At 41.2% G+C, this 23,463-nt stretch overlaps 1 protein-coding gene across 3 annotated transcripts in view; it reads right to left on the bottom strand.

The window, feature by feature from the left end:
* Positions 1-15,935, bottom strand: part of MYO1H (myosin IH) — a 43,254-nt gene extending 27,319 nt beyond the window's left edge. Inside the window, exons 1-12 of one of the 3 annotated variants that reach the window (XM_029225024.1) lie at positions 15,778-15,935; positions 13,126-13,241; positions 11,717-11,915; positions 10,685-10,765; positions 8,170-8,349; positions 5,221-5,319; positions 3,925-4,038; positions 3,531-3,602; positions 2,753-2,872; positions 1,621-1,688; positions 1,180-1,285; positions 806-886 (exon numbers count right to left, since the gene is read on the bottom strand). In XM_029225024.1, coding sequence (XP_029080857.1) covers positions 806-886; positions 1,180-1,285; positions 1,621-1,688; positions 2,753-2,872; positions 3,531-3,602; positions 3,925-4,038; positions 5,221-5,319; positions 8,170-8,349; positions 10,685-10,765; positions 11,717-11,915; positions 13,126-13,241; positions 15,778-15,903 — 1,362 coding nt within the window. In that variant the 5' untranslated portion in view covers positions 15,904-15,935. Of the gene's footprint in view, positions 1-805; positions 887-1,179; positions 1,286-1,620; positions 1,689-2,752; positions 2,873-3,530; positions 3,603-3,924; positions 4,039-5,220; positions 5,320-5,716; positions 5,800-8,169; positions 8,350-10,684; positions 10,766-11,396; positions 11,916-13,125; positions 13,330-15,777 lie in introns of those variants that run through there. The other 2 variants (XM_029225004.1, XM_029225014.1) reach the window with 2 other exon arrangements.
* Positions 15,936-23,463: the final 7,528 nt, after the last annotated feature.

The raw sequence follows: 23,463 nt of genomic DNA, 5'->3' as shown, positions 1-23,463 counted from the left end.
ATTTGTCCTTACAGCTCCTCTCTGAGGTAAGTGCTGTTATCACTGGACCCACTGAAAGATGATGAAATTGGAGCTCAGAGAGGTTAAGACACCTACCTAAGCTTACACAGCTAATAAGCAGTAGGGCTGGGATTTGAATCGAGATGGTGCCCATGTTCCTGGCGACTACAGTCACCACCCATCAATGTCCCTGCTGTGCTTCAGAATCATTAACAGGGAGGCAAACCGTAGTACAGATGATCCTGAATGGAAGGCAAGGCAGGGAAGTCATTTCTCACTGGCCTTCAGAATTTGTTAGAGACGTTGATGTTTGAAGTGGAACAATCGTGGATTCGAGGACCCTGATGTTCTCAGAAGTCACAATAGTTCAAAACAAGGTCACAGGCTCACCTCACAGAGCCTCAACTCAGGATCCATGGATATTCTCTATAAAGCCTTCCTTTAAGTCTTCTGGCTCCCTGCTCAGTGCTAAGCATGAAAGCAGCCCCTCCCCCAAGTGCCTAAACCAGGTCCCCAGTTCCCTGGCTCATCCTGCCATGTCTATCAAAGAGAAACACGCATGCTTTGATGATAAAAGGTCTTTCCTTGTGATCTCCTGATGGGCTATAATTTAGGTCTGTGAATCTGAACAAGAGGGGGACGCTCGGCCTAAAGCCTAGAGCAAACATTCAGCAAAAAAGTTCAACTTGCATCCTTCAATAATCCAGTGGATTTCACTCTTAACCCTTTGTAAGCCTGGGGAAAAGATCTTCCGGGTATTGTAAATACCATTGAACGGGCCCCAAATCAATGTTAATTTTCTCACCAGAATGGAAATGATTCCCTTATGTCTCTCTTCTACCAAGTCACAGATGATCTTGTTGTTGAAATACTGAATTGGCTCCCACTAAAATAACAAAGAGGAAAAAAATTCTCCAAGAAGGATTAAGATGAACATCAAATATAATTCTTTTAAAGTGATTTCCCAACTGTTTTTCCCAAATCTGATTTTTATCTCTAACATTTCAAAAAGAATACTTGCTGAATATCAAAATAAATTCCCACGAAATAAGCAGAGAAGGAGTGAAAAATAATCCTTAGTACTAATCCGGAAAAATCTCCAATGAAATAATATTTCTCAAGTAAATGTCTTTTGCTAGGTTAAGAAATCAAATGAGGAGAAAACATCGAAACATTTACCTCTATACCTTCCATTTCATATTCTGCCTGTTCCGCTTTTAGGGTTCTCTCAATTAATAGTTGCTGGAGTTTCTCATTGCAGTAATTTATACAGAACTGTTCAAAACTAGAGGTGCAAAAGATTTAAGTAACTAAAGCTACGTGAGTAGACCAAGTTTTAAAAAATTGCTTTTACTTATTTTTAAGGATGCTTTTCCATACAGAAAAACCAAAGCCCTTATTAAACAAATAATTTACTAAATAGATCAGAAGAGTCAAGCTAAAAGACATTTGCATTTTTTATAGTTATTCCGGTTCTAGAAAAGTCTATTAGGTAGGGGCTCTGCAAATCTGGAGAATTTCTAGAAATAGGAAAATGAATTCCAATAACATCAGACATGCCATAAACCAGACTCAGACCTTAAAGAAAAACAAAGAACCAGTGGGTAACAACGAACTCACCCATTCTTGTCAAAGACTTCAAACCCATAGATATCCAGCAATCCAATCACAGTTTTCCCAGTGAAATCCTAGTCAATGTAACACACACCATTAATCGTTAAGGTTGTTTACTCTGTGACCCTCAAAACCTGGTAGCTGTCCCCGAATCTGGGACTTGGCTATAAATCTCATGCCTTCTCTCTCCAGCAATGGCTCACAGAAGAACCTTAGGGTAGAAATAATTTTCCCAGCCTGCCTCTTCCTGCCTGCGGCCTCCCCAGATCCCATCCCAGCTTCCTTATCCATCACCGGAGCAGTGAAACCTTCATCTTCTGATTCACTTCCTTGCTTCAGCCCTCTTCAGCCTCCCAATCCCACATTCAACCCAAAAAAAAAGAAGAAGAAGAAAGAGATAGAGAAAGAGGGAGAGAAAAGAAGAGGAAGAGAAAAAAAAAAGAAAACAAGGAAGGAAGGGAGAGAGGGAGGGAAGGAAAGAAGGAAGCTATAAACAGCAGGAAGGAGATGTTTCTCCAGGAGAGAGGGCAGATACTTTGGATATCATTTTCAACAGAGGACCAAGTGTTGTCCCGCAAGGATGGCTATTTAAAGAGAGCATGCCTTTTTTTGTTGTTTTTATTAAGGGACACAATTTAACATTGTATATGATGTACTGAGTCAATGTATCCAAATCTGTCCTTTGCATGCTTCCTCCGTGAGTCTCACCACATCTATGTACCCCGTTGCCCTCATATCGTCATTTCCTTAATTTCCAGCTTTGAGTAAACTCCCTTTTTAATTTAAATAACTCCACTTAAAAAGGAAACATGCCCACGGGGTAAATTCGAAGGAGTCAGCCTGTTTTTTCTTATACACATTAAAATGTACTGTTAAAAGGAAAAGCTTCTGTGTATACTTAAAGCCACCTGGCATACTTGAAATGCTGTGTGTCCCACACTTGGGGACACCCAGCCAAGATCATTCAGCATGCATTTTTGTGAGCCTACTGTGTGCTAGACACTGGAAATGCAGACGTGAAAAGACACCATCCCTGCCCACCAGGAGCGTACAGTCAATTCTCACAAATTCTTTAAAGAGGTTGGTTATAAAACATTACCGTGTTAGTGAGCACATTACCCAATGTGTGTGGACCAACCTTGTTCACTAAGGAGGAATTGATTTTGTTGACCAGCCAAGTAAATGTTCGTCCGTAAACAGCCTTTGCCATTGCATCTCTAGCGTAGGCAGAGAGTTCTAGCGTCAGTGGGCATATCACCTGAGAAGAACAACAGGTACATCTTTACAGAGGTTAAAATAATTAAAAGGCCTCCTGAGTGTTCAACCTAGGCTTTAAAGATGACTAGGGAAGGATACTTGCTGGGGAAAGATGCGCCTCCCGCCTGTGCTGTTTATGCTATTTCTTGAGCGCCAGGCCCTGTGCTGATACATAGCCATGACTGAGACAAACAGTTCCAGCCTTTGTGGGCTCACATTTGGCAGGGGGACATTCAGCAAGTCACACAAAGAAGCGTCATGTTGCTCTCAAGCTGAGAGTGACAAGTGCTATAAGGAGATACATATGGTGCTTCAGGGGAGGGGTGGGATGAGCAGGGAAAGGACTCTGAAGAAATGATCCCTGGGAACTGAAGGATAAGGCTGGGTTAACTACAAGAAGCATAGGGAAAAGTGTTCCAGCAGAGGGAACAGCATATGCAAAGACTGTGGAGGGAAGGCAGGGCGAGTGTGAGGCACAGAGAGCTTGTGATGGTGGGATGTTGGGGGATGGGGAAGTTAAGGCAGGAGATGCTGCCAGAAGCTGGACCACACAGGACCTGGTGGGGAGGATTCAGGAGTCTGGCCTCCCCTAGGGCCACCATCCTGCTGGCAGCAGTGGTGGGAAGGGCAGGTACATTTCCACCTAGAGCCATTTTTACCTCCTCCGTTTTGGCTTCAATCTTTCTATGGGTGAGAGCTTCCAGAAGGACCCATGGGTTGACCCCTAGGAGCTGAATAAATGGAAATCAAAATGCCATTCAGTAACCCAACTTTACTCACTAATAAAGAGTTTCCAGGTCCAGGTGTACCTGCCCAACTAATTGTGCTTTAATGCAAAACAGATCATATTTGGTCTTTCAACCAACTGGCTTTTACCCACTCCCTCATCTACCCCCATGCTCTTTAAACCTCCTAACCAGTGTCAGCTGGGAGAACACGATGTGAGCCATTTGGGACATGGGCATCCGGCTGCCTCACTCCCCTCCCCCGCCTCTCCATCTCTGAGAGTGTCTGCTCCCCCCGCACCGGGGCTCTCCCAAATTGGACCATCACCTTGGCAATCCATTTGATCTCGTGGGTGTCTGGTATGGAGGCACAGCCTTGCTGGTTCGCTTCAAAACAGATGTTCCCCAGGTGTAGGACACTGGCAATAATTCCATAGAGATTCTAGGAATGTGGGAAGTGGTGAGGAGGACAGGGAGAGAAGACGGTGGCTGCCTAATTGATAAATGTCATCAGGGGAGATACCCGAGGGAGAACTCCCCGCCCCTGAATTCCAGCCTGGAGCTCACAGAACGAATGGAGTCTCCTCCTTCCCCAGATATTAAGGGAAGCCGGGAAAGAGCCTCTGCGGAGGGCAGGATGATGCCTCACTCATCTCCAGCACAAGACACTGCTATTTTGATATCACCCTGTGCCTCCCCACCAATCTAATGTTCAAATGTCATGATCCCAGATATATGTGTGTATATATGTGTGTGTGTGTGTATATATATATATATATATATACACACACATATGTGTGTATATATATATATATATATATACACATATGTGTGTATATATACATACATATATATATTTTTTTAAATTATATCCTGGTCCTTGAAAGATCAATAGTTCAACAACCCACCCATCCCCACCCAGAAAACAAGGACAAAAAGATGTAAAAACAAACTGCTTATAAATCCTACAATTTGGTCCAGCTTGTTCCAATATAGAAGCATAAATAAATGATATTCCTAGCACTCTAGGGGATTAAATATTTGAGATTGGGTTTAAGGGGAAGAGGAAACATGACCACCTGCTGGCACCCAGCACTGGGAAAACTCAGGGCTGCTGGATAAAATGCAGAATGCCCAGTTAACATTTGAATTTCAAGTAAGCAATGACTAATTTTTTTCTTTTTTTTTATTGGAGTAAAATTGCTTCACAATGTTGTGTTAGTTTCTGCTGTACAATGAAATGAATCAGCTATATGTATACATATATCCCCTCCCTCTTGAACCTCCCTCCCCCCACCATCCCCCACCCATCTAGGTCGTTACAGAGCACCGAGCTGAGCTCCCTGTGCTTTACAGCAGGTTCCCACGAGCTATCTATTTTACACATGGTAGTGTATTTATGAGCAATGACTAATTTTTAGTATGAAGTTTGTCCCATGCAATGTTGGGACATACTTCTACTAAAAAATTAGTCAGTGTTTATCTGAAATGCAAATGTACCTAAGTGTCCTATGTTTTTATCTGCTGAATCTGGCAACCCTACTGTGTAATCACCAAGAAACCAGGATGGTTTCCTCAATCCCAGACCTGACTACTGGCATCTCTGCCCTCGGGGGGCTCATACCTCAAGATCATCTTCAGTAAAATCGATGACAGAAAAGGCATTGGAAACAGTTTTCCAGTCGTTCTTGTCATTAATAGACGACTCTTTGGCACAGTGGCCCTGTTGACACAGAATTGGGTCGCTTAACAGCATTTTTATAAGGACAGTTAGGTTTATAAACACCTACTCCTAATCAAAATGATTTTCTCTACAAGCACGAAAAAGCTAGTTCTATAATGTTCTGAGCTGTGAAAAAAAATGGATTTTATTCTAACTGTTTAGCACCTGACGATTTGCCAACTGCTGCTTTTTTCAAATTTATTTGCAATTTTGTTTAAAAATCTGTCTGGGAAAACTTTCAAAGTTACATATTAGTGGTATATCTTTAGTGTGTTTTTAAAAATAGGTTTTCTTGCCATTTTTGCTGAATACATTGGAAACACTTGTCTCAATAGATATCTGCTGAAACATACAGGAAAACGACAGAGTTTAAATTCAGAAAATAATCTTGACTCACTTAGCAACCAACATCAGAAACTTCACTGCAGGATTTCCTTCACTCAAGGAAATAAAAGTTCGGCATCTAGAGAAACACAGATTCTACAGGAAGTGTAATTAGACTTTGCCCATTGACTCTAGAGGCTGTCTTTTAAACCAGTAACAGACTACCAGTATCACAATTTAAAGAGAAAACCTTCTAGATGAGGGTTTGTTGTTGTTGTTGGTTTTTGCTTTTGTAGTGCAGAGTATTCCTAGTTTCCTGATTATCTGAAGATTGGTTACCTTAAAAGAGTTCCTTGTTGCGTGGGGAAAACAAAGGTGTCATACCATGAAAACATTCACCAGTGAACTGGCCAGTGTTAAATCTGCAACCTCCCAAATATCCCTGCCCACACAACTAGCAACATCTGCTCTTGCCTCCCCAAGGGCAGGGCTAGTCTAAGTCAGTCCTCAGAGGACACCTAGGGGTTTGGAAGCAGTGCAAATATACTACAAACAGTCACAAGGTTTGCCAAAGTTACAGGAGAACACGAAATCGATCAAAATAATACTGGTGAATTGCTTGAGCCATTTCCAAAGCCACTGTGGCATGAGGATCTTGCCAAATTAATCGGGCCAGAAAAAACCTGCAAGGAGAGAGGCATGATACATTCCCAAAGAGAGTGATCTGATAAGCGAATGGTTAGGAGAAGCCCTCTTAAATGGATGAAATCCATCCTTAATGGATGAAGTCCTCAAAGAGTGTAACAAATTGATCCTCTGATCATGCTATGAAAAGCCAAAGGTGATGCTCCCATACAGCTCTGTTGGAAAAATGAGGTCCTCAAAAAGAAAAAAAATCAAATTTGGTTTATTCTTTGCTCTAAGAATTAGTACAAAGTTTGTTAAGTATAAAATGAGATTATGAGATTCTTTTATCTTCCTGATTTAGCTGCATTTTTCAAAATAAATTTCCATCAAGTTGTCTTTTCCTCCATGATTTACTATGATACGCTGGTCTTCATTTTACAGTATTCACTTTACAAGACATGGCTCTCTTTCTTAAATGATGTCCCTGCTTTGTACTCTGCCAAGTGACCTCCGTTCAAGCCAGTCCCAGAGAGAAGAGAAAAATCCAAAAACCTTGGGGCAAAAAGGTGCTAGTGACATCAAACCCTGAGAGGCGCTATACATCCTGAACATCCCACACCCTAGTGCTGGTTGCAAAAAAACTAGTGCTGGGAAGTTAAATTCTGGAAGCCACTTTGTACAACACTACATCCTAGGATTGCTCATAGAAATGGTCTGAACTATTTCTGTAAGGGAGGATGTTCATTCATTTCGCAGAAAACAGTTCTCGGGATGGAAGGCAGGAAGGTGCAAAAAAAAGTCTTTTCCAAGCTAGTTCTGAAAGCAGAATGAAGTACCATAGGTTGTGGACTCAGATAGACAGTGTGTTTCTATCACACTAGACCAGAAGTTCTCACCGCAGCTGTGCATTAGAATATCCAGGGGATTCACTGAATGACATTTAATCACCAAGGAATGTTTAAAACAACCCTGATGGAAAATATTTCTACAGTGGAAAGATCTGTCACCACCTTAACCTAGTGATCAAATTCACATCACTAACAGTGAAGCAATGGACAACACGTGTCTGCTGAGATGATGCAGGATGCCTACGCAGAGCATCTATGCAGTGTCCTTACCAAAAATATTTAATCTCAATCTACTGCTCTAGCATCTTCACACTGTTAATTTTATGAAAAGAAGTAAGAGTCTAGACTGAAAGAAACATAATAACCGATGCATGAGTTTATCTTAGTTGGAAGAAACTGCTATAGATAGTATTATGAGGACAATGGAAAATTTGACTACGGACTAGTTAGATGATATAAGGAAATTATTGTTAATTTTTAAGGTTCAATATGGTAGCACGGTATAAGAAAATACTCTTATTTTTAGAAGCTACATGCTGAATTATTTGCGATGGAAGTGCCGTAAAATCGCAAATTGCTTTAAAACGGTTCAGCAGCAGTTAGATGATAGAACAGATATAGCAAAGTGGTAATAATTTTTTAATGTGAGTGAGGCATGTAATGATATTGATCCAACTTTTCTGAAAACTGAAAATGTTTATAATTAAAAAAATTATAAGAAAAAAAAATAACACCACCCTGATGTCCAGGTCTTGCTCTAGACCAATTAAATATGAATCTCTGGAAAGTAGAGCCCAGGCATTTGTGTGTTTCAAAAGCTCCTTGGGTGATTCTAACTTCAGCCAGGGCTGAGAACCACTCACCGAGATATTGGTTACTTTACCAAGATGATATACCTGCCAGGTGTAAAAGGAGGGGTCAAGAAACCAATCAGTAGAATACCTCCACAATGGTAATGAGAAAGTTACTGAACACCCCATAGAAGTCCCCCAAACACCCCTGATCCCCCCCCTCCAAAGGGCCACCAGAACCAGGTGCTGGTCTTTCCAACCTGTGAGAGGTATTTATACAGCTGGGGATCTCGCTCAAGTCCCAGGTAAGCAAGGAGCTCCTCTTCTCCACCCTCTAGCAGCTGGTAGAAGATGTGGAAATTCCGCTCACCCTGATTTTGATAGACGACTCGAGACTTTTCTATCAAGTAACTGATGATATGCCCGCCTACAGGAATGCCCTTCAAAAGAGAACAAAAAATTCGGGGAAAAAAAACCCCAATAATCAAACCACTCTCTTACTGGTGTCTTCTGATGAACTGAAATTCTGAATTTGAATCAAGTCTGATCTAACGATCTTCTAGGATTAGCGTTTTCTGGGTTCCGTTTCAAAAAGAGTTTTGCCTGCGCCCACGGTCATGAAGATATTTTCTGTGTTTTCGTCTAGAAGCAACTGTTTTACCATTCACGTTTAGGACTATGATCTATCATTATTCAATTTTTGTATATGGGGTGAAGTTGAGGCCAAAGATCTCCTTATCCTCCATATGGATTCCCAGTTGACCAGCACCACTTATTGGGAAGACAATTCTATGTATACTGAATCACAGTGGTGCTTTGGTCATAAGTCTGGTGACCATATACGTGAGCGGGGCGGGGGGAGGGGTCTTCCTCAACTCTCTTCTGGTCCATCAGCCTCTTTACATATTCTTTTGCCAACATCACACTGTCTTGATTATTGCTTTAAATAAGCTATCCAATAAAGGATTTGTGTTCCAGGACATATATAGAACACTTGCAAATCAATAAGGAAAAAAAAAAAACAGCCCAATTAAAAATGAGCAAAAGACTTTAATATACAAGAGAGTTTTTAAATGACCAACGGGCAAAACTTCATTAAAAATCAGGGAGATACAAATTTAAACTACAGTGAGAAATCACTATACCCCACCAGAATGCCTAAAACTAAAAGGACTGACAATACCAAATGTTGACAAGAGTGTGGAAAAACCGAAACTCTCAATTATAACATTGCTGGTAAGAACCCAGCAATGCCACCTCTGGATATGTACCCAACATAAAGGAGTGTGCTTATATCTACTAAAAGAGGTACAAGAATGTTCACAGCACTATTTGCAATAGCCCCAAATTGGATACAACCCAAATGTCCAACACAGGAGAACAGATAAGTGGTGATAAAAGTCGAGCAATCAAAAAATGAGCAATTCCATGCAGCAACATGGTTGAATCTCACAGACGTGTTGATTGAAAGAGGCCAAACACAAAAGAGAACAATTGTATAATTCCATTTTTCTGAAGCTCAAGAAGCAGCAAAATTAATCTGTGATTATAGAGGTCAGAACAGCGATCACCTTTGGGAAGGGGGGTTATTGTCAGAGACAGGTAGGAGAACCTTCTAGGTGCTAGAAATGTTTATATCTTGATCTGAGTGGTGGTTACACAGGTAGATTCATATGTAAAAATTTATCAAGCTGTATACATGATTTGTGTCCTTTTTACTATGTGTTGAATTTCAATAAAAAGTGAAAAAATATATATTGTTATTAAATTTTTTTCAAAGTCTATGCACACACCACCAGAAACCCATGTTCCAGCCTCTGGGAAACCCTGAGTCAGTCTGTCCTCATCACTACACTGAACACTCAGCCAGTTACTGCTCTCTAGCCTAAGTGTCATTTTGTCACTTGGAATTATATGTCCTTGAGAACTTTGTCTACCCCTCCTACTTGCATTAACCTCATTTAAACTCTGTGTACAACACAACCACACTCATTCATTATGTGTTGTCTCTGGCTACTTTCACGCTACAAGAGCAGAGTTGAGTAGTTGAGACAGAGGCTGTATGGTCCATAAAGCCTAAAATATTTACTATCTGGCCCTCTCCAAATAAGTTTGCCAACCCATGTCATATAATTATGTACACATAAGCAATATATTGTTTACTTTGGAATGTTTTCAAGTTTTATAAGAAATGGCATCACACTGACACCCAGTACGTTCTCACGACCCGTCTACATTGTGCGTAGCTGGCGTTCACATGCTCTCACTGCCACAAAACATCTCATTGTGTGAGCATCCCGCAATTTGGCCGTTCTCCTGTTGATGGGCATTCAGCTCTCTCGAGATGTGTTGGTTCTTTTCCAGTCCCTTTACCATCGTGAGCAGTGCTGTTGTGGGCAGGTTTGCACATCTGTAGGAATATCTCCAGGCGGGGAATGGCTCCACCTTAGATTATGTGATTTCAGCATCACAAGATGACACACTGTTTTCCAAATGGGCTGTACCAATGTACTCCCTGCCAGCAATGTGTGAGGGTTCCTAATGATCCACATCTTTACCAACACCTGGTATTATCAGACTTCTTAATTTTTGCCCACATAGTAAAATATGTCATCATGGTCTTTATTTGCATTTCCTAGAACTAGCACTAATCCTGGATTTTTCAATTTTTTGAGCCAATAAATGCCCTATCTCCCTTAAGGTGCCTTGAGATGGGTTTCCACTGCTGGCAAGTTCAGGGGTCCCCATGAAGCAGTAGTAGGAACTTCAGTGTACCTTAAAGTCAAACTGTATGTCCATGTATTTTCCAAATCTGCTGGAGTTGTCATTCCGGAGTGTTTTGGCATTTCCAAAAGCCTTGGAATACAAAGGGAGGGGAGACTGAACCAGATTGTCATTCACTGCCATTTAAGTCATTCAGTGTCATTTAACGTGTCACTCAATGACATTAAGTGTCATTCAGTGCCGTTTAAGTCATTCGCCATGCTCATCGAATCCCTGACCCTAACTGACATGCTCACTGGAGGAGGGGACGGGGAACCAGGAATGAAAGCCATACTTCATCTTCTAAGAAGGAAACACTATTTACAGAGGATTTGATGCCAAATATTGGGGTTGGACCCACAGAAAAGAAGGGAAAAATATCTTCTCCCTAGAATCCAATCTAGGAATAGATTAGAACTGGCCTAAGGAGAAGTAGATAGGACCCTAGGCCCTCGCTGTTCTAGAAGCGCACAGTTATTGGCCCCCATCACCAGACACCTTCCTATATCAAAGATGTAAACTGTTCAGCCCAAAGGTCTACTGGGAAAATCCCTTCAACCACAAACACCTTTTACGCAAAGAGCAACCAAAACACAGGAGAAAATAACGTGTTCAAAATCATCCAGCAAGTCAGTGAATTGCAATAGTAGAAATAATAATCATCAAAAAGATTTTAATTAAACAATAAAAATATTAATAATAAGAGTATTATTTTAGTGCTTACCAATTCTGCTGTGTGCTTTTTATGCATTCATCTTGTTTAGTCCTCAAAACCTCTTAAGAGGTAGGTACTACGAGTAGACCCATTCTCCGGATGCGGAGTGATTGCAGAAGCTTGCTGGTGCATGACTGCCCCAGTGTTAGTCTCCAGGCCTGCTGGACTTCAAGGTCACGCCCTTCAACCACAATACTACCCATGTGATCCACTGCCCTCTTCTTAACTTCCAGACCTGCCCATTTTGACCGACCTACCCGAACAGAAGATTCTTCTTACTTAGTGACCTCCCTGGAACTGCCCTCTCTAGGTCCTCAAAGATCGCTCACCTCCAGCACTGGATTGGAGAGTAGCAGTCTGTCACGGGCTATTTGTAGTGACTCAGTCATTGGGCAGGTCACTGCAAAATACTGGAGAATCTTCTTGGAGGCCTCCGTTTTCCCTGCCCCGCTCTCTCCAGAAATGAGGATGAAGTGGTTATTTAGCTCAGAGCACATCATGCGGTAAGCGTTGTCAGCTATGGCGTAGCTGGGGAAGTAGTGAGACAGAAACGCAAGGAATGGAAGTGACTATAACACTCCTTCCCCTGACTCTGATGCTCACCAGAGCAGAAGGACAAAGTACCCTGCCTCCCAGAAGCCACGTCCAGATTGTGGTACAAGGCACTCAGTTCAGACAGATAGCAAACCTTCACCATGACTCATTGACTGATCACTCACAGAGTGTACTAGATATCAAAACTCTAACAATAGAAGGGTTCCAGTGAAGAATTGGGGCAGGAATAAAAAGATTTTTCAAAATTTACCGATTTTTTAAAAATCTATCAACATTTCTTATAAGAATAAACTACATACTAAGTTACATCCCCAAGAGATGCTCTATTAACTGTAGGTGGAAATAACATTTTGTCTAAATATTGAGTAACTCAATAGATAAAAGATCTCGTGTTTCCTTCCCTTCAAAACCTAAAGTACTAAGAGTATAGAGACAGGAAACCAAAAAGATTTGAAAAGTTCTGTGATAACTTTAGGACAAGAGGTAAAACTAGTATAAGGGCTTTATCTACAAGATCAGAAACCAAAGCAGGAAGGTCTCCCAAGGGTATAACCTTAGTATGTGGCTGAATTTGAAAGTTGGGTATTTCAGAAATCACTGGTGGTGGTGAGGCAGAAAGGTTCATAAATGCCTTGGGAGTGGAATAGGTGAATCACCAAGAAAAATGAAGGGAGAACCTAGATAATTAGCCCAGAAGTCGACCAAGGAGGAGAACTGGGAAATTCAGCAAAGCCCAAGTCACATAGAGACCAGGCAGGAAATTGCTTTTCTTATGGATCTGCAGCCCTGCTAAGTTCCTACCAATGGGCATTCCTCTCAGCTGCCATGACATTCAGGTACCAGTAGAAGGCACTATAGCAATCCATTTCCAAGAGAAGACACCTCTCTGGCCACATTTAGATTTCTCAGGAGTCATACAAAGATTCTACTTCTCATCATATTTAAGCTTAGATTTGAGCTGCTGATGTTTTCCACTCTGTTGAAAGGCAGCAGTTTAAGTGAGATACACAACCTAATGAGCATGCATCGATGATGTACAAGGTTGGGTGGATGGGTGGGTAGATGGATGGGTGGGTAGATGAATGGATGGATGGGTGGTAGGTGGATGGGAGAGAGGGGAACAAAAGAGAGGTAGAAAGCGAGAAAAATACTCCTATTGCTGACCTCATTGGGTGCTACTTACACATGCGGTGGCAGTTCAAAGAAATTGACCCCTTGATAAAGTTCCATCTGGCTCACAGTGTAGATTCCAAGCTCCTGGTATGGGTTCACAGACACAAGGAGGGTCCCAATATATGTCTAGAGGAATAGACCAAAGCACTAGTGAGGAATTTTGGGGTGCAAATGGCTACAGCAAAAGACCATCACGTGCTATAATCCCCTTGTGTTCCTTCAGTGCTGGGACTATAACACGATAAATAAGACAGGCGGGGAGGGGGGGTCTCTGCTGTCATGGAGCCTACATGGCATAGATGGGCAGACAAACAGCCGAGAGACCAAGACTGCTTCAATGAGTGTGCCAAGAAAGGCATAGAGTAATGAGTGATTGAATGACTAAGGAAGGCCACCTTAGCTAGTGGGCTTTGGGAGGCTCCTCTAAGGAGATGACATCTGAGCTGAGACTTGAAGGATGATAAGCCTGTCATGAAAAATGTAGGCAGGAAGGGCATCTCAGGCTGAGGGGACATGTGTGGCTCTGCATTGGAGGCCAGTGAGGGAGGGGAGACTAGAAAATGGTAGAGAGGATGTTGGGGAGGGTGTGAGTTGAGACCATGCAGGGTGTCAGGAACTGGGGGGTTCATTCCACATGCAATGGATGTCAGAGAGCCCACTCCCTGCTACTGAAATGAAACACTGCCCTGAACTATTATGTAAAAGAGATGACTTTGAGGGTGTGCACCATGATCTGATTGATTCATGTTTCACAAAGGTCTTTCTGGTGACTGAGTGAAAGCAGGGCAAGCATATATAGCTGCCATCTAAAACTGGGCAAACACTCCCACTACTGGCATTCATTTCTCTAGACCTCACTGTTGGATTCAACTAATATTCAAGCGTTTGAAGTACTTATATTTGCAGTATAGCCACTAAAGAAAGCTTCTTGGAATATGATTATGAATAAAAGTTCTAAGCTCTTATATATAAAAATAAATATTTAGGCTCCTTTAAAAATACATCTGGAGGGCTTCCCTGGTGGCACAGTGGTTGAGCGTCCGCCTGCCGATGCAGGGGACACAGGTTCGTGCCCCAGTTCGGGAAGATCCCACATGCCGTGCAGCGGCTAGGCCCGTGAGCCATGGCCGCTGAGCCTGCGTGTCCGGAGCCTGTGCTCTGCAACGGGAGAGGCCACAACAGTGAGAGGCCCGTGTACTGCAAAAATAAATAAATTAATTAAAATGGTATAAAAAAATATATCTGGTATTTTCAGATTCTGAGTTTGTTGTTGCTTTTCATTTCAGAGTCTCAAAGACTGGAGGTACTCAAGCCTACATTAAATTATGCTAAAATCATCCCAACTATTATTTCCAATCTCTAGGACAAAGTCAAACAGAGAGCCGGATCACAGATGAGTATTTTGACTAAAACTCTGCATCGCTTCCATCAGTAGAAATCTTCCAAGATAGAGCACAGTTTCTGAAATTTACCTGTTCAGATTGGAAACATTTCGTTTATCCATGATGATCCTATCATCCCACTTATACTTCCCCAAACCATACTATTTCTCTTCTGCTTATACATAAACTTATAGATGAAATCTATTTCCACAATTAAAAATGTACACTCTGAGAAACACTTTGCTTGTTTCTTTTGGTAACCTTGGTTTCCACATGTAGACTGTCATGGGCACTATTACAAACAAAATAACTATAAGAAAAATTTTTTTAATATTTTTAAACTGCTTCTGATCATCTCATTTACTCTTAGCAAAAGCTAATAAAATTAAACAATAACACACACACACACACACACAGACATACACACACACAGAAACACTGTTGAGTGCACCCTTAAAGGAATTTACCTGAACAGCAACCAATCAAACCAAGGTGGAGTGATAAATGGAGATCTTAATAAAAATTGACCATTAGAAGCAAGGAGACCAACCTGAACAGAGCTCTGGTAAAATACTGCAGTCTTGACCCTTGAAGATTCCTGGGATATGGCGGACATCTCTTATTTTTGCCTGCCTGCCATCAAGTCCCCCTTCTTCCAACAGATTCCTCTGAGAGAACTTCTCCAGCTCTCAGTCCATATCATGAGGTCAGGGGACCACTGGCCTCATCCCTCACCTCTAGAAGTGGGCCTGGGAATAGCCTGGCCAGTCAGAATATTCCTCTACCTATGCGGATTGGTACAGAGACAGACACATGACCCAACATGGGCCAATCAGAGCCGACCATCCTCCGTCTCCCAGAAGACTTGCTCCCTTCTCAATAGCAGCTTTAAGAGGATAACGTATCAGCCTGGTTCCGCTGGCAGTCCCCTCACCACCATGTAGAGAGGCTGCTCCAGAAGGAAACCGACGCAAAAGAAAGCAGAGGGATGGGAAAGAGTCCTCAAGACATCACCCTAGACCCTAGATCTATTTCTGGACCCTGAAGCTACATAGGTTGATAGATTCCCTCTTGCAGCTTAGGCCGACTTAAGTTGGGTCTCTGCCACCAGCAGACATAAAAGTCTTAATTCAAAGAATCAAAGTGTACCTGACAGTGGTCCCTCGACACCCCCCTTTAATGCCTAACCTAATTAGAGTGATACTGTTCACGATCATCGAGACAAGACCAGAAGGGAGCCACCACTCTAGGAAAAACAGCTGAGAAATGGGTTACATTACATAGATGAGGTTCTCGCTGAAACGCTTGCGAAGGTTGTCCAGAAAAGCAGATTCACTGGTGTAGGCATCCAATAGCACAAAATCCTGCACCCCGACCTTGTCCCGGGCAGTCAGCGCGCTTTCCATGTGCAGACGAATGTGCTTCCGCCGCACTTCTTCTTTCTACAGGAAACAGAACATTCCTCAGCAACTCACTTATTCTGTCATTTTTATTGCGCGTCTAAAACGGAAATAGCAAGATCCCGAACCCTGGGGATAGTTGAGAGCAGAGATTAAATTATGCTCTCTTCATTAAGCATTTATGATCCAGTTAGGGATACAAGTAATGATAGTAAAAGCAATAACTGTAGTAACAGCGGCCGCTGCCAGGAACTGAGCATTTACTATGTTAGTCACTACACTAAATGCTTGACATGTATTATCTCTCTTGATCCTCATTCTGACCCTATGCTCTTATCATGCCCATTCTACAGGCCAGAAAACTGAGGACAGAGAGGTTATAAAACATGTCCAAGACCTGCCAAAAGGCAGAGCCAGGGTATGCACCTAGATAGCCTGGCCCTACAGCCTGCTTTCCTGACCATGATGTACTCACTGAATGTTAGTTGCCTAAACTTCCTATGTAATTCCCAGATGAGTGATGAGAACGTTGGTCAGAAGGAGACTATCTTGTTGCAGAGGAGTATTTCAACATCAACAAAGGACAAACTTGGAGGGTCTCCTCCCAAAGGCTGAGCTTCAGACCTCCCCGGAGAAGGTTGGTGGCAGCCCGCTGGATGGTGGAGAATCTTGCTAGGTTACTAAGGCCAGACCAGGCAGCAGAACAACCCTCCCAGGAACAGACGAGCAAAGGGAGCCAGATCACCGCTGGGCGGGAGACCTGGTGCTGCCCTGTTTGGGTTGGGAGGGCCGTGGGAAACAGCTCTCCAGGGCTCAGGTAAGCTGAGGCTGGGGGTGTGCAGAGGGAGTGGGGAGCGGCTGTGGGTAGGAGGGCTGGAGTGTGTGATGTCTGTACTGGGAGGACTGTGGCAAGGTGGTGACCAGGCCAGGGCTGCAAAGTCACTAGGGACTCCGTGCTCTGGGTACCCAGTCCGTGTATGTCTGCCCACCACATCCCACTGTGCAGCTGACGGCAGCTGAAAGGCAAGGAAAAGCAAAACATCACAAAAGGAGCCGTGAGGAGAAAACTTCTGCTATTGCAATGCCCTTCCAGCACCTTCCAGTGACAAAGACTGACATCATGCCCTCTTCAAGGAGAAATGCTTAAGGAGTCGACTTCATTATCCCAGAGCAGGTACGGAAGGGTGAATTTGGATCTGAGAGACAATAAATGGACACCTGGCACACATGGCTGTGCAAAGGTCCTAGAATAGCCACAACCATCTTGAAAAAGAAAAACAAAGCTAGAGGACTCACACTTCTTTAGATTATCAAGACTGTGTGCCAACTGCTTTTTGTCAAAGGTACCAAAACAACTTGGTGCGGAAGAGGAAAATCTTTTCAACCAATGGTGTACAAACAACCGGATATCTATAAGGAAAAATTGCATTTCAACCCCTGCATCAGACTACATACATATGTATGTATATTATACAATAAAATATATTGTACAGTATATACATTTATATATGTATACATAAGTATATAGAGTTAATATATATTAATTTGAGATGGATTTTAGATCTAGATATATGTATACATAAGTATATATGTATATATGTATTTATATATGTATAATGTATATGTATATATGTATACATAAGTATATAGAGTTTTATATGTATACATAAGTATGTATTTATATATGTATACATAAGTATACATTTATATATGTATACATTTATATATGTATACATAAGTATATATGTATACATTTATATATGTATACATTTATATATGTATACATAAGTATACATATATATATGTATACATTTATATATATATGTATACATTTATATATGTATACATTTATATATGTATACATAAGTATACATTTATATATGTATACATTTATATATGTATACATTTATATATGTATACATAAGTATATAGAGTTAATATATATTAATTTGAGATGGATTTATATATGTATACATATATATGTATACATAAGTATACATTTATATATGTATACATAAGTATATAGAGTTAATATATATTAATTTGAGATGGATTTTAGATCTAGATATAAATGCAAGATCTGTAAAGCTACTAGGAGAAAATAGAGGGGAATATCTTTGCATCCAGAGAAAGGCAAAATTTTCTTAGGACACAGGAAGAAGTAACTGTAAGAGACAAAAAAAAAAAATTAGAACTTCATCAAATATAAACCTTCTCATCAGAAGATACTGTTAAGAAATGAATCAGCAAGCCATAGACTGGCAAAAAGATGTTCATGAACTAGATACCTGCAAAGGATTTGTATCTAGAATAAAAGACTCCAACAGCTCAGTTTAAAAAAAAGCAAAAAACACAGAAATTGGGCAAAAGACTTGAATGGATGCTTCACAAAGGAAGATAGACAGATGGTCAATAAGCACATAGGAAAGTGCTCAACATCATTAGTAATGAGAGAAATGCACATCAGAACCGCAATGAGATGCCACCAGAAGAGTTCAAATGAAAAAGACTGACGATATCGAACACTCCCAAGATTGTGGAGCAGACAGAACTCTCATACATTGCTGGCAGGAAGGTAAGGCGATGGAATCACTGGGGAAAAGTCTGGCAGTTTCTAATGAAGTTAACCAAACCTCTACCCTTTCATCCAGCAATTCCATTCCTAAGTATTTACACAAGAGCAATGTAGACGTATGTCCACAAAAAGACTGGAACATGAAGGTTTGCATCGAGTTTATTCATGATGGTCCGAAACTGGAAACAATCCAAATTCCTATCAACTGGAGAATGGTTGTGGAACATCTATACAATAGAATGGGTACAGCAATAAAATAGAAATGACAGGTATGCACAATGACACAGACATTATGCTGAGTGAAAGTACTCAGACACAAAAGACTGCATGCTGTATGATTCCATTTATATGAAATTCTAGGACAAGCAAAACTAATCGACAGTGAAAATCACAACAATTGTTGCCTGGTTATGGGGGGACTGCCTGGCCAAGGACATTTTTGGAGTGATGGAAATATACTCTAACTTGAGAGGACTCTGAGTTACATGGGTGTATCTATTTGTCAAGATAAATGGTTACAATGTTGTACATTATGATACATGTACATTTTGTTTTAAAAAGAACCATAAAAAATAATCAAGTGGGGAGAGGATGGGGAATAGGTAGAGGTAAAAATGATAACAGGATGGCAGAATGTTCATAATTGTTGAAGCCAGGTGATGGGTACAGGAGGGATTATACTCTTCTGTTTACTTTGTACTTGCTTGCAATTTTCCATAATGAAAAGTTTTAAAAAACAAGATCACCACCAGGTGTCTCCCTTCACTAGCTAAATGCAGCTAGAAGGCGCAATCACCTGCTAAGAATGAAAACGATGCATTTAGATCCAACTATATTAGTGATTACAAATATTCCCGTTTTAAATATTTTTTATAAGGGAGGCAGTATAGCATAGTGATGAAGCACAAGGACTTTGGAACATGAGTCTGTCCAGTTTCAAATCCTTGGGAAGGTCTCTTAATCTCTCCAAGCCCCAGTCTGTTTCACGTCTGTAAAATGGAATATAATTGTACCTACTTCATAGGGTTATTGGTTTGAACAGAACCATGGAAAGCTCTTGGAGCAGTGTCAGATACAATATCAGCTCTGTGAGTACTGGCTTCTGTCCTCATTAATATTAATAATACGATTATTAGAAACAAGACCACAATAAAGCAAAAAAGAAATCCGCTGGTAAATAGTCAACAAGCCCCATATTAAATTAGGAGTGGGCTGGAGTCTGAAGTAATCTCTGGAGCTGTACCCGCAAATATCACTGCAGCTGGATCTCTGTGGGTGGAGGGTGCAGAGATTGAAACAAAGCTTCTTTCTTATTCCAGTCCTAGAGATGGGAGCCGCAGCATGCTTACAGGAGTGAGTCCTGCAGTCAGGCCCAGCACCTTATGCGACCTTCCAGCCCAAAGAGATTTGACAAAACCTCTTAGATTAAGGAATGTGACAATAATTTTAACTTGCAAGGGCCAAAGCACAGTCTATCCATGTCAGCCTGGAGTTTTGTTTGTCGCAGTATTTCAATTCTAATTATCTGGATTTCTTTTATCTAGTTTGTTTCAAAATACCTTTAGAAGGGTGTGAACAAACTAGAGGAGCCTAATGATATTGACAAGAACGGTCAGAAGGATAAATATTGGAGCAGAAAGGGGAACAGTAATAAAGAAATGGAAGGATTTCAGCTTTGACCAAAAAGAAGACGATTAAGAGACTTTATCAAGAAGAGAACATTAACACCATAAATGACCAGATAAGAGGGAAATTAAAGAGTGAGAGGTCTTTACTATACCTATGAAAGAACTCCATCTTTGGGGTGATAAAACTGTAGTAGATACCACCGCGCAAACACACACAGCAGTGATCACAAACTCTGCTACCTAAAGAGCAGGTACTGGGATTCAGTCAAGCTGCAGGTGGCCGGGACTCACTTAAGACTAGGGAGTGAATGGCCATCTGTGTGCAGCCACTGCTCGGTTTTGGCTGGTTGACGGATATACGGCTTGTGTTGCCAAACCTTTCAATTCCTCAAGAAAAGTTTAAAACGTAGAATTTTATGTAAAGTCCTATAGCATGTATTTAGCCTCATGGGACATTAGTTTGCAAGCTCTGCAGCAGACACTGCAAAATAGAGCAGGCCACCCTTTGTCTTGGATGGTTTAGGTATTTCACTCATCTGAAGGCAAGGGATTCAATGAGATGCTCCCAACGGGACCACTGTCTTGGAAGCATCATGTTGTCAATGGTGATCTGATCAGATCACCTTCTACACAATCTAGTGCTTGACCCAGTGTGTCCGGGGGATGGAGGGCAGTGGGGGAGGTGGGCACAATGTGAATAAAAATGGTGAGAAGCTTTGGCAGCAACAGAAATGCCTGCCAGATATTCCATGGGCTGCCCCACATTTCCCCTTGGAGTTAGGTGGTGTCACATAACTACTTCTAGACAACAGGTTGTGAATAGAAGTGACATTTGTGCCAGACCCTTTAGTGGGTTATTAGGACTCCTTCAGTGCTGCAATGATTGAGAACTTCTCTCACTGAATGGATGAGCCACAAAACCGAAACAGCCTAGATTCCTGAGTCATCACATGGAGAAGTTCTAAAGAATCATCCAGACCCTAGTAGACTTTGTGCACAAGAAATAAACTTCTGTTATGGTAAACTTCTGAGAGTTGGGGGGCTGTTTGTTACTATAGCCTAAGGCTGCTTAACCTGACTAATACAGATGCCAAAAGGCTTTTCCATTGGTAGAATAGTAGTTTGAATGTGAACCACAGCTCTTGCATGTTAAACTCAGCCAACAGGTTTGGCTACTATCCTTAAGCTTGGAAAATGAGAAGGAGGCATTTTTTTAAGGGAGAAAATAAGCCCTTGAGTTGTAGCTTTTGAATTTTATTTTATACTTCAGAACACTTTGTTCAAGGTAAGTCATAAGAAACCTCAATGTACAAAATTAAAAAGCAGAGCCTTTCTGATTAAGATGGAAGGGAAAGTCCTTGGAAGAGAGTCTGAGGAGCCCTGAGGGCAAAGGAGAGTTTGCAAACCCCTGCATGTCCCCTGTATCATGTTCCCCAATCTTCATTATTTGATGACTTCCCTTACATTTATAGTCATATCAGTATACCACCAGTACTATTTTTTTACCTCAAATGTTTCCTTAAAGAGCTTTTTTCCTGTAAATATATACAGTTAAAGTTTTATTATGAAAAAATGTTCACACACAAAAGTATCAAACGCATACCAAACCCAATGTACCCATTACTCAGCCTCAACAAATACCAACCGACGGCCCCTCTTACTTCAGCTATGCCTCGCCACTCCTCCCAACACTGGAGGGATTCCTTCAAGGGAAGTCACAGATACCATATCACTATCTATAAATATTTCAGTAGGTATCTCTAAAAGGTAAAAAGCTCTTAAATTATATGTATACAACACTATTATTATATATAAAGACCTTCACAATAATTCCTTAATGTTAATTATCATACACAATCAGTGTTCAAATTTCTCTATCTTATATGATATTGGTATAATTGGTTTGCTCAAATTAGGATCCAAACAAGGTCTACGCATTAAATTTAGTCAATGGGTCTTTCAAGTCTCTCTTGTTCTACGGGCTCCCTCTCCTTTTTTCTTGCTGTGTATTTGTTGAAGAAATTGGACAATTTGTCCTGTAGAATTTCCCACCTTCTGGATTTTTGTTGATTGCATGCTGATGGGGTCGTTTAACATGTTTTTCTTTGCCCTGCATTTCCTAAAGACTGGTAGTTTGACCTAGAGGACTCATCAAATACAGGCTTGAGTTTTACCCTGGCAAAAAGACTTTATAGGCAGTGAAGTGTACTTCCAGTGGAAGGCACATGAGGTCTCGCTGTCATTTTGAGATGTCAGGGTTCTTACACACATTGCCTAAATCCACATTTTCTTAGAAGACTGCAAAAAAAAAAATGGTAATGTACCACTTCTTCATTTATTAGCTGGGATCTTTCTATAAAGAGAAACCTTATCAATTACTTGGTTACCCTGAGGTACAGTTTGAAAAAAGAAAAAAAAAAAAGGCAGGATAAATGCTTGATTTCCTATTTTCAGAATAATGAGTTAGTTCTGTAGCATCCTTCAAAGGGGACAATGAGTTTTTAATATTATGAGCTAGTAGGTTTAAATGTATTTGATATATTTCATTCCGTGGCAATTATTTACCCTTACTGATGCTAAAATTATCCGATTTTTGACCAGTGGGAACCTTTTAAGTGGGCTCTTGAGTCCTTTTGACATGGCCTTAATAGTCTTTGATAGCTTCCATGCTTATCAAATTGCCAAGCTGTTTTTAGGTTTATTTTATATATTCTCAGCCCAGACCTTGAATCTACCCAAGGAGCTCTGGTTTCTTTCAGTGGGGAGGTGGTAGATACCATAATCAGACACTAGGGGCGCTCATTGCCACTGGGTTGATCATTGTTTCTAAGGCTTTTCACTAGAGAGCAAGGAAGTTTTCTTAAAATAATACACATCATGAGTTTATTCTGATTCTACCAATTCACATACACAACTAAGGGGCTTGTGCTTAAACTCATTTTACTTATATCTCTTCCTCTTTCTCCTATCTAAAATTCCAGTTCAGTGACACGGTCAATTACTCATTGGCTTTATTCCACAATATACACAACCGTCTCAAAATAGCAATACGAACACCATCATCAACATGATTACTGAAGACAGTTTGAAATTTTTTAAATTATTCCGAATGTACTTCACTGGGTTTGTATGGGCACATTACTGTGTTTTTAAGCTCCCTTAAAATAGTTGATTTCCATGTGGCCATCTATACCAGCAACCAGATACATATTTAGGTTAATTCCTGGTTTTTTTTGTTTTTTTCGGTACGTGGGCCTCTCACTGTTGTGGCCTCTCCCGTTGCAGAGCACAGGCTCCGAACGTGCAGGCTCAGCGGCCACGGCTCATGGGCCCAGCCTCTCTGCGGCATGTGGGATCCTCCGG

The sequence above is a fragment of the Monodon monoceros genome, unplaced genomic scaffold, assembly GCF_005190385.1.
Source record: "Monodon monoceros isolate NGI ecotype Baffin Bay Population unplaced genomic scaffold, NGI_Narwhal_1 Super_Scaffold_1, whole genome shotgun sequence".
NCBI classification, from domain to species: Eukaryota; Metazoa; Chordata; class Mammalia; order Artiodactyla; family Monodontidae; genus Monodon; species Monodon monoceros.
The sequence above is the reverse complement of the archived record's forward strand: the minus strand, read 5'-3'. Positions and strand labels throughout refer to the sequence as shown.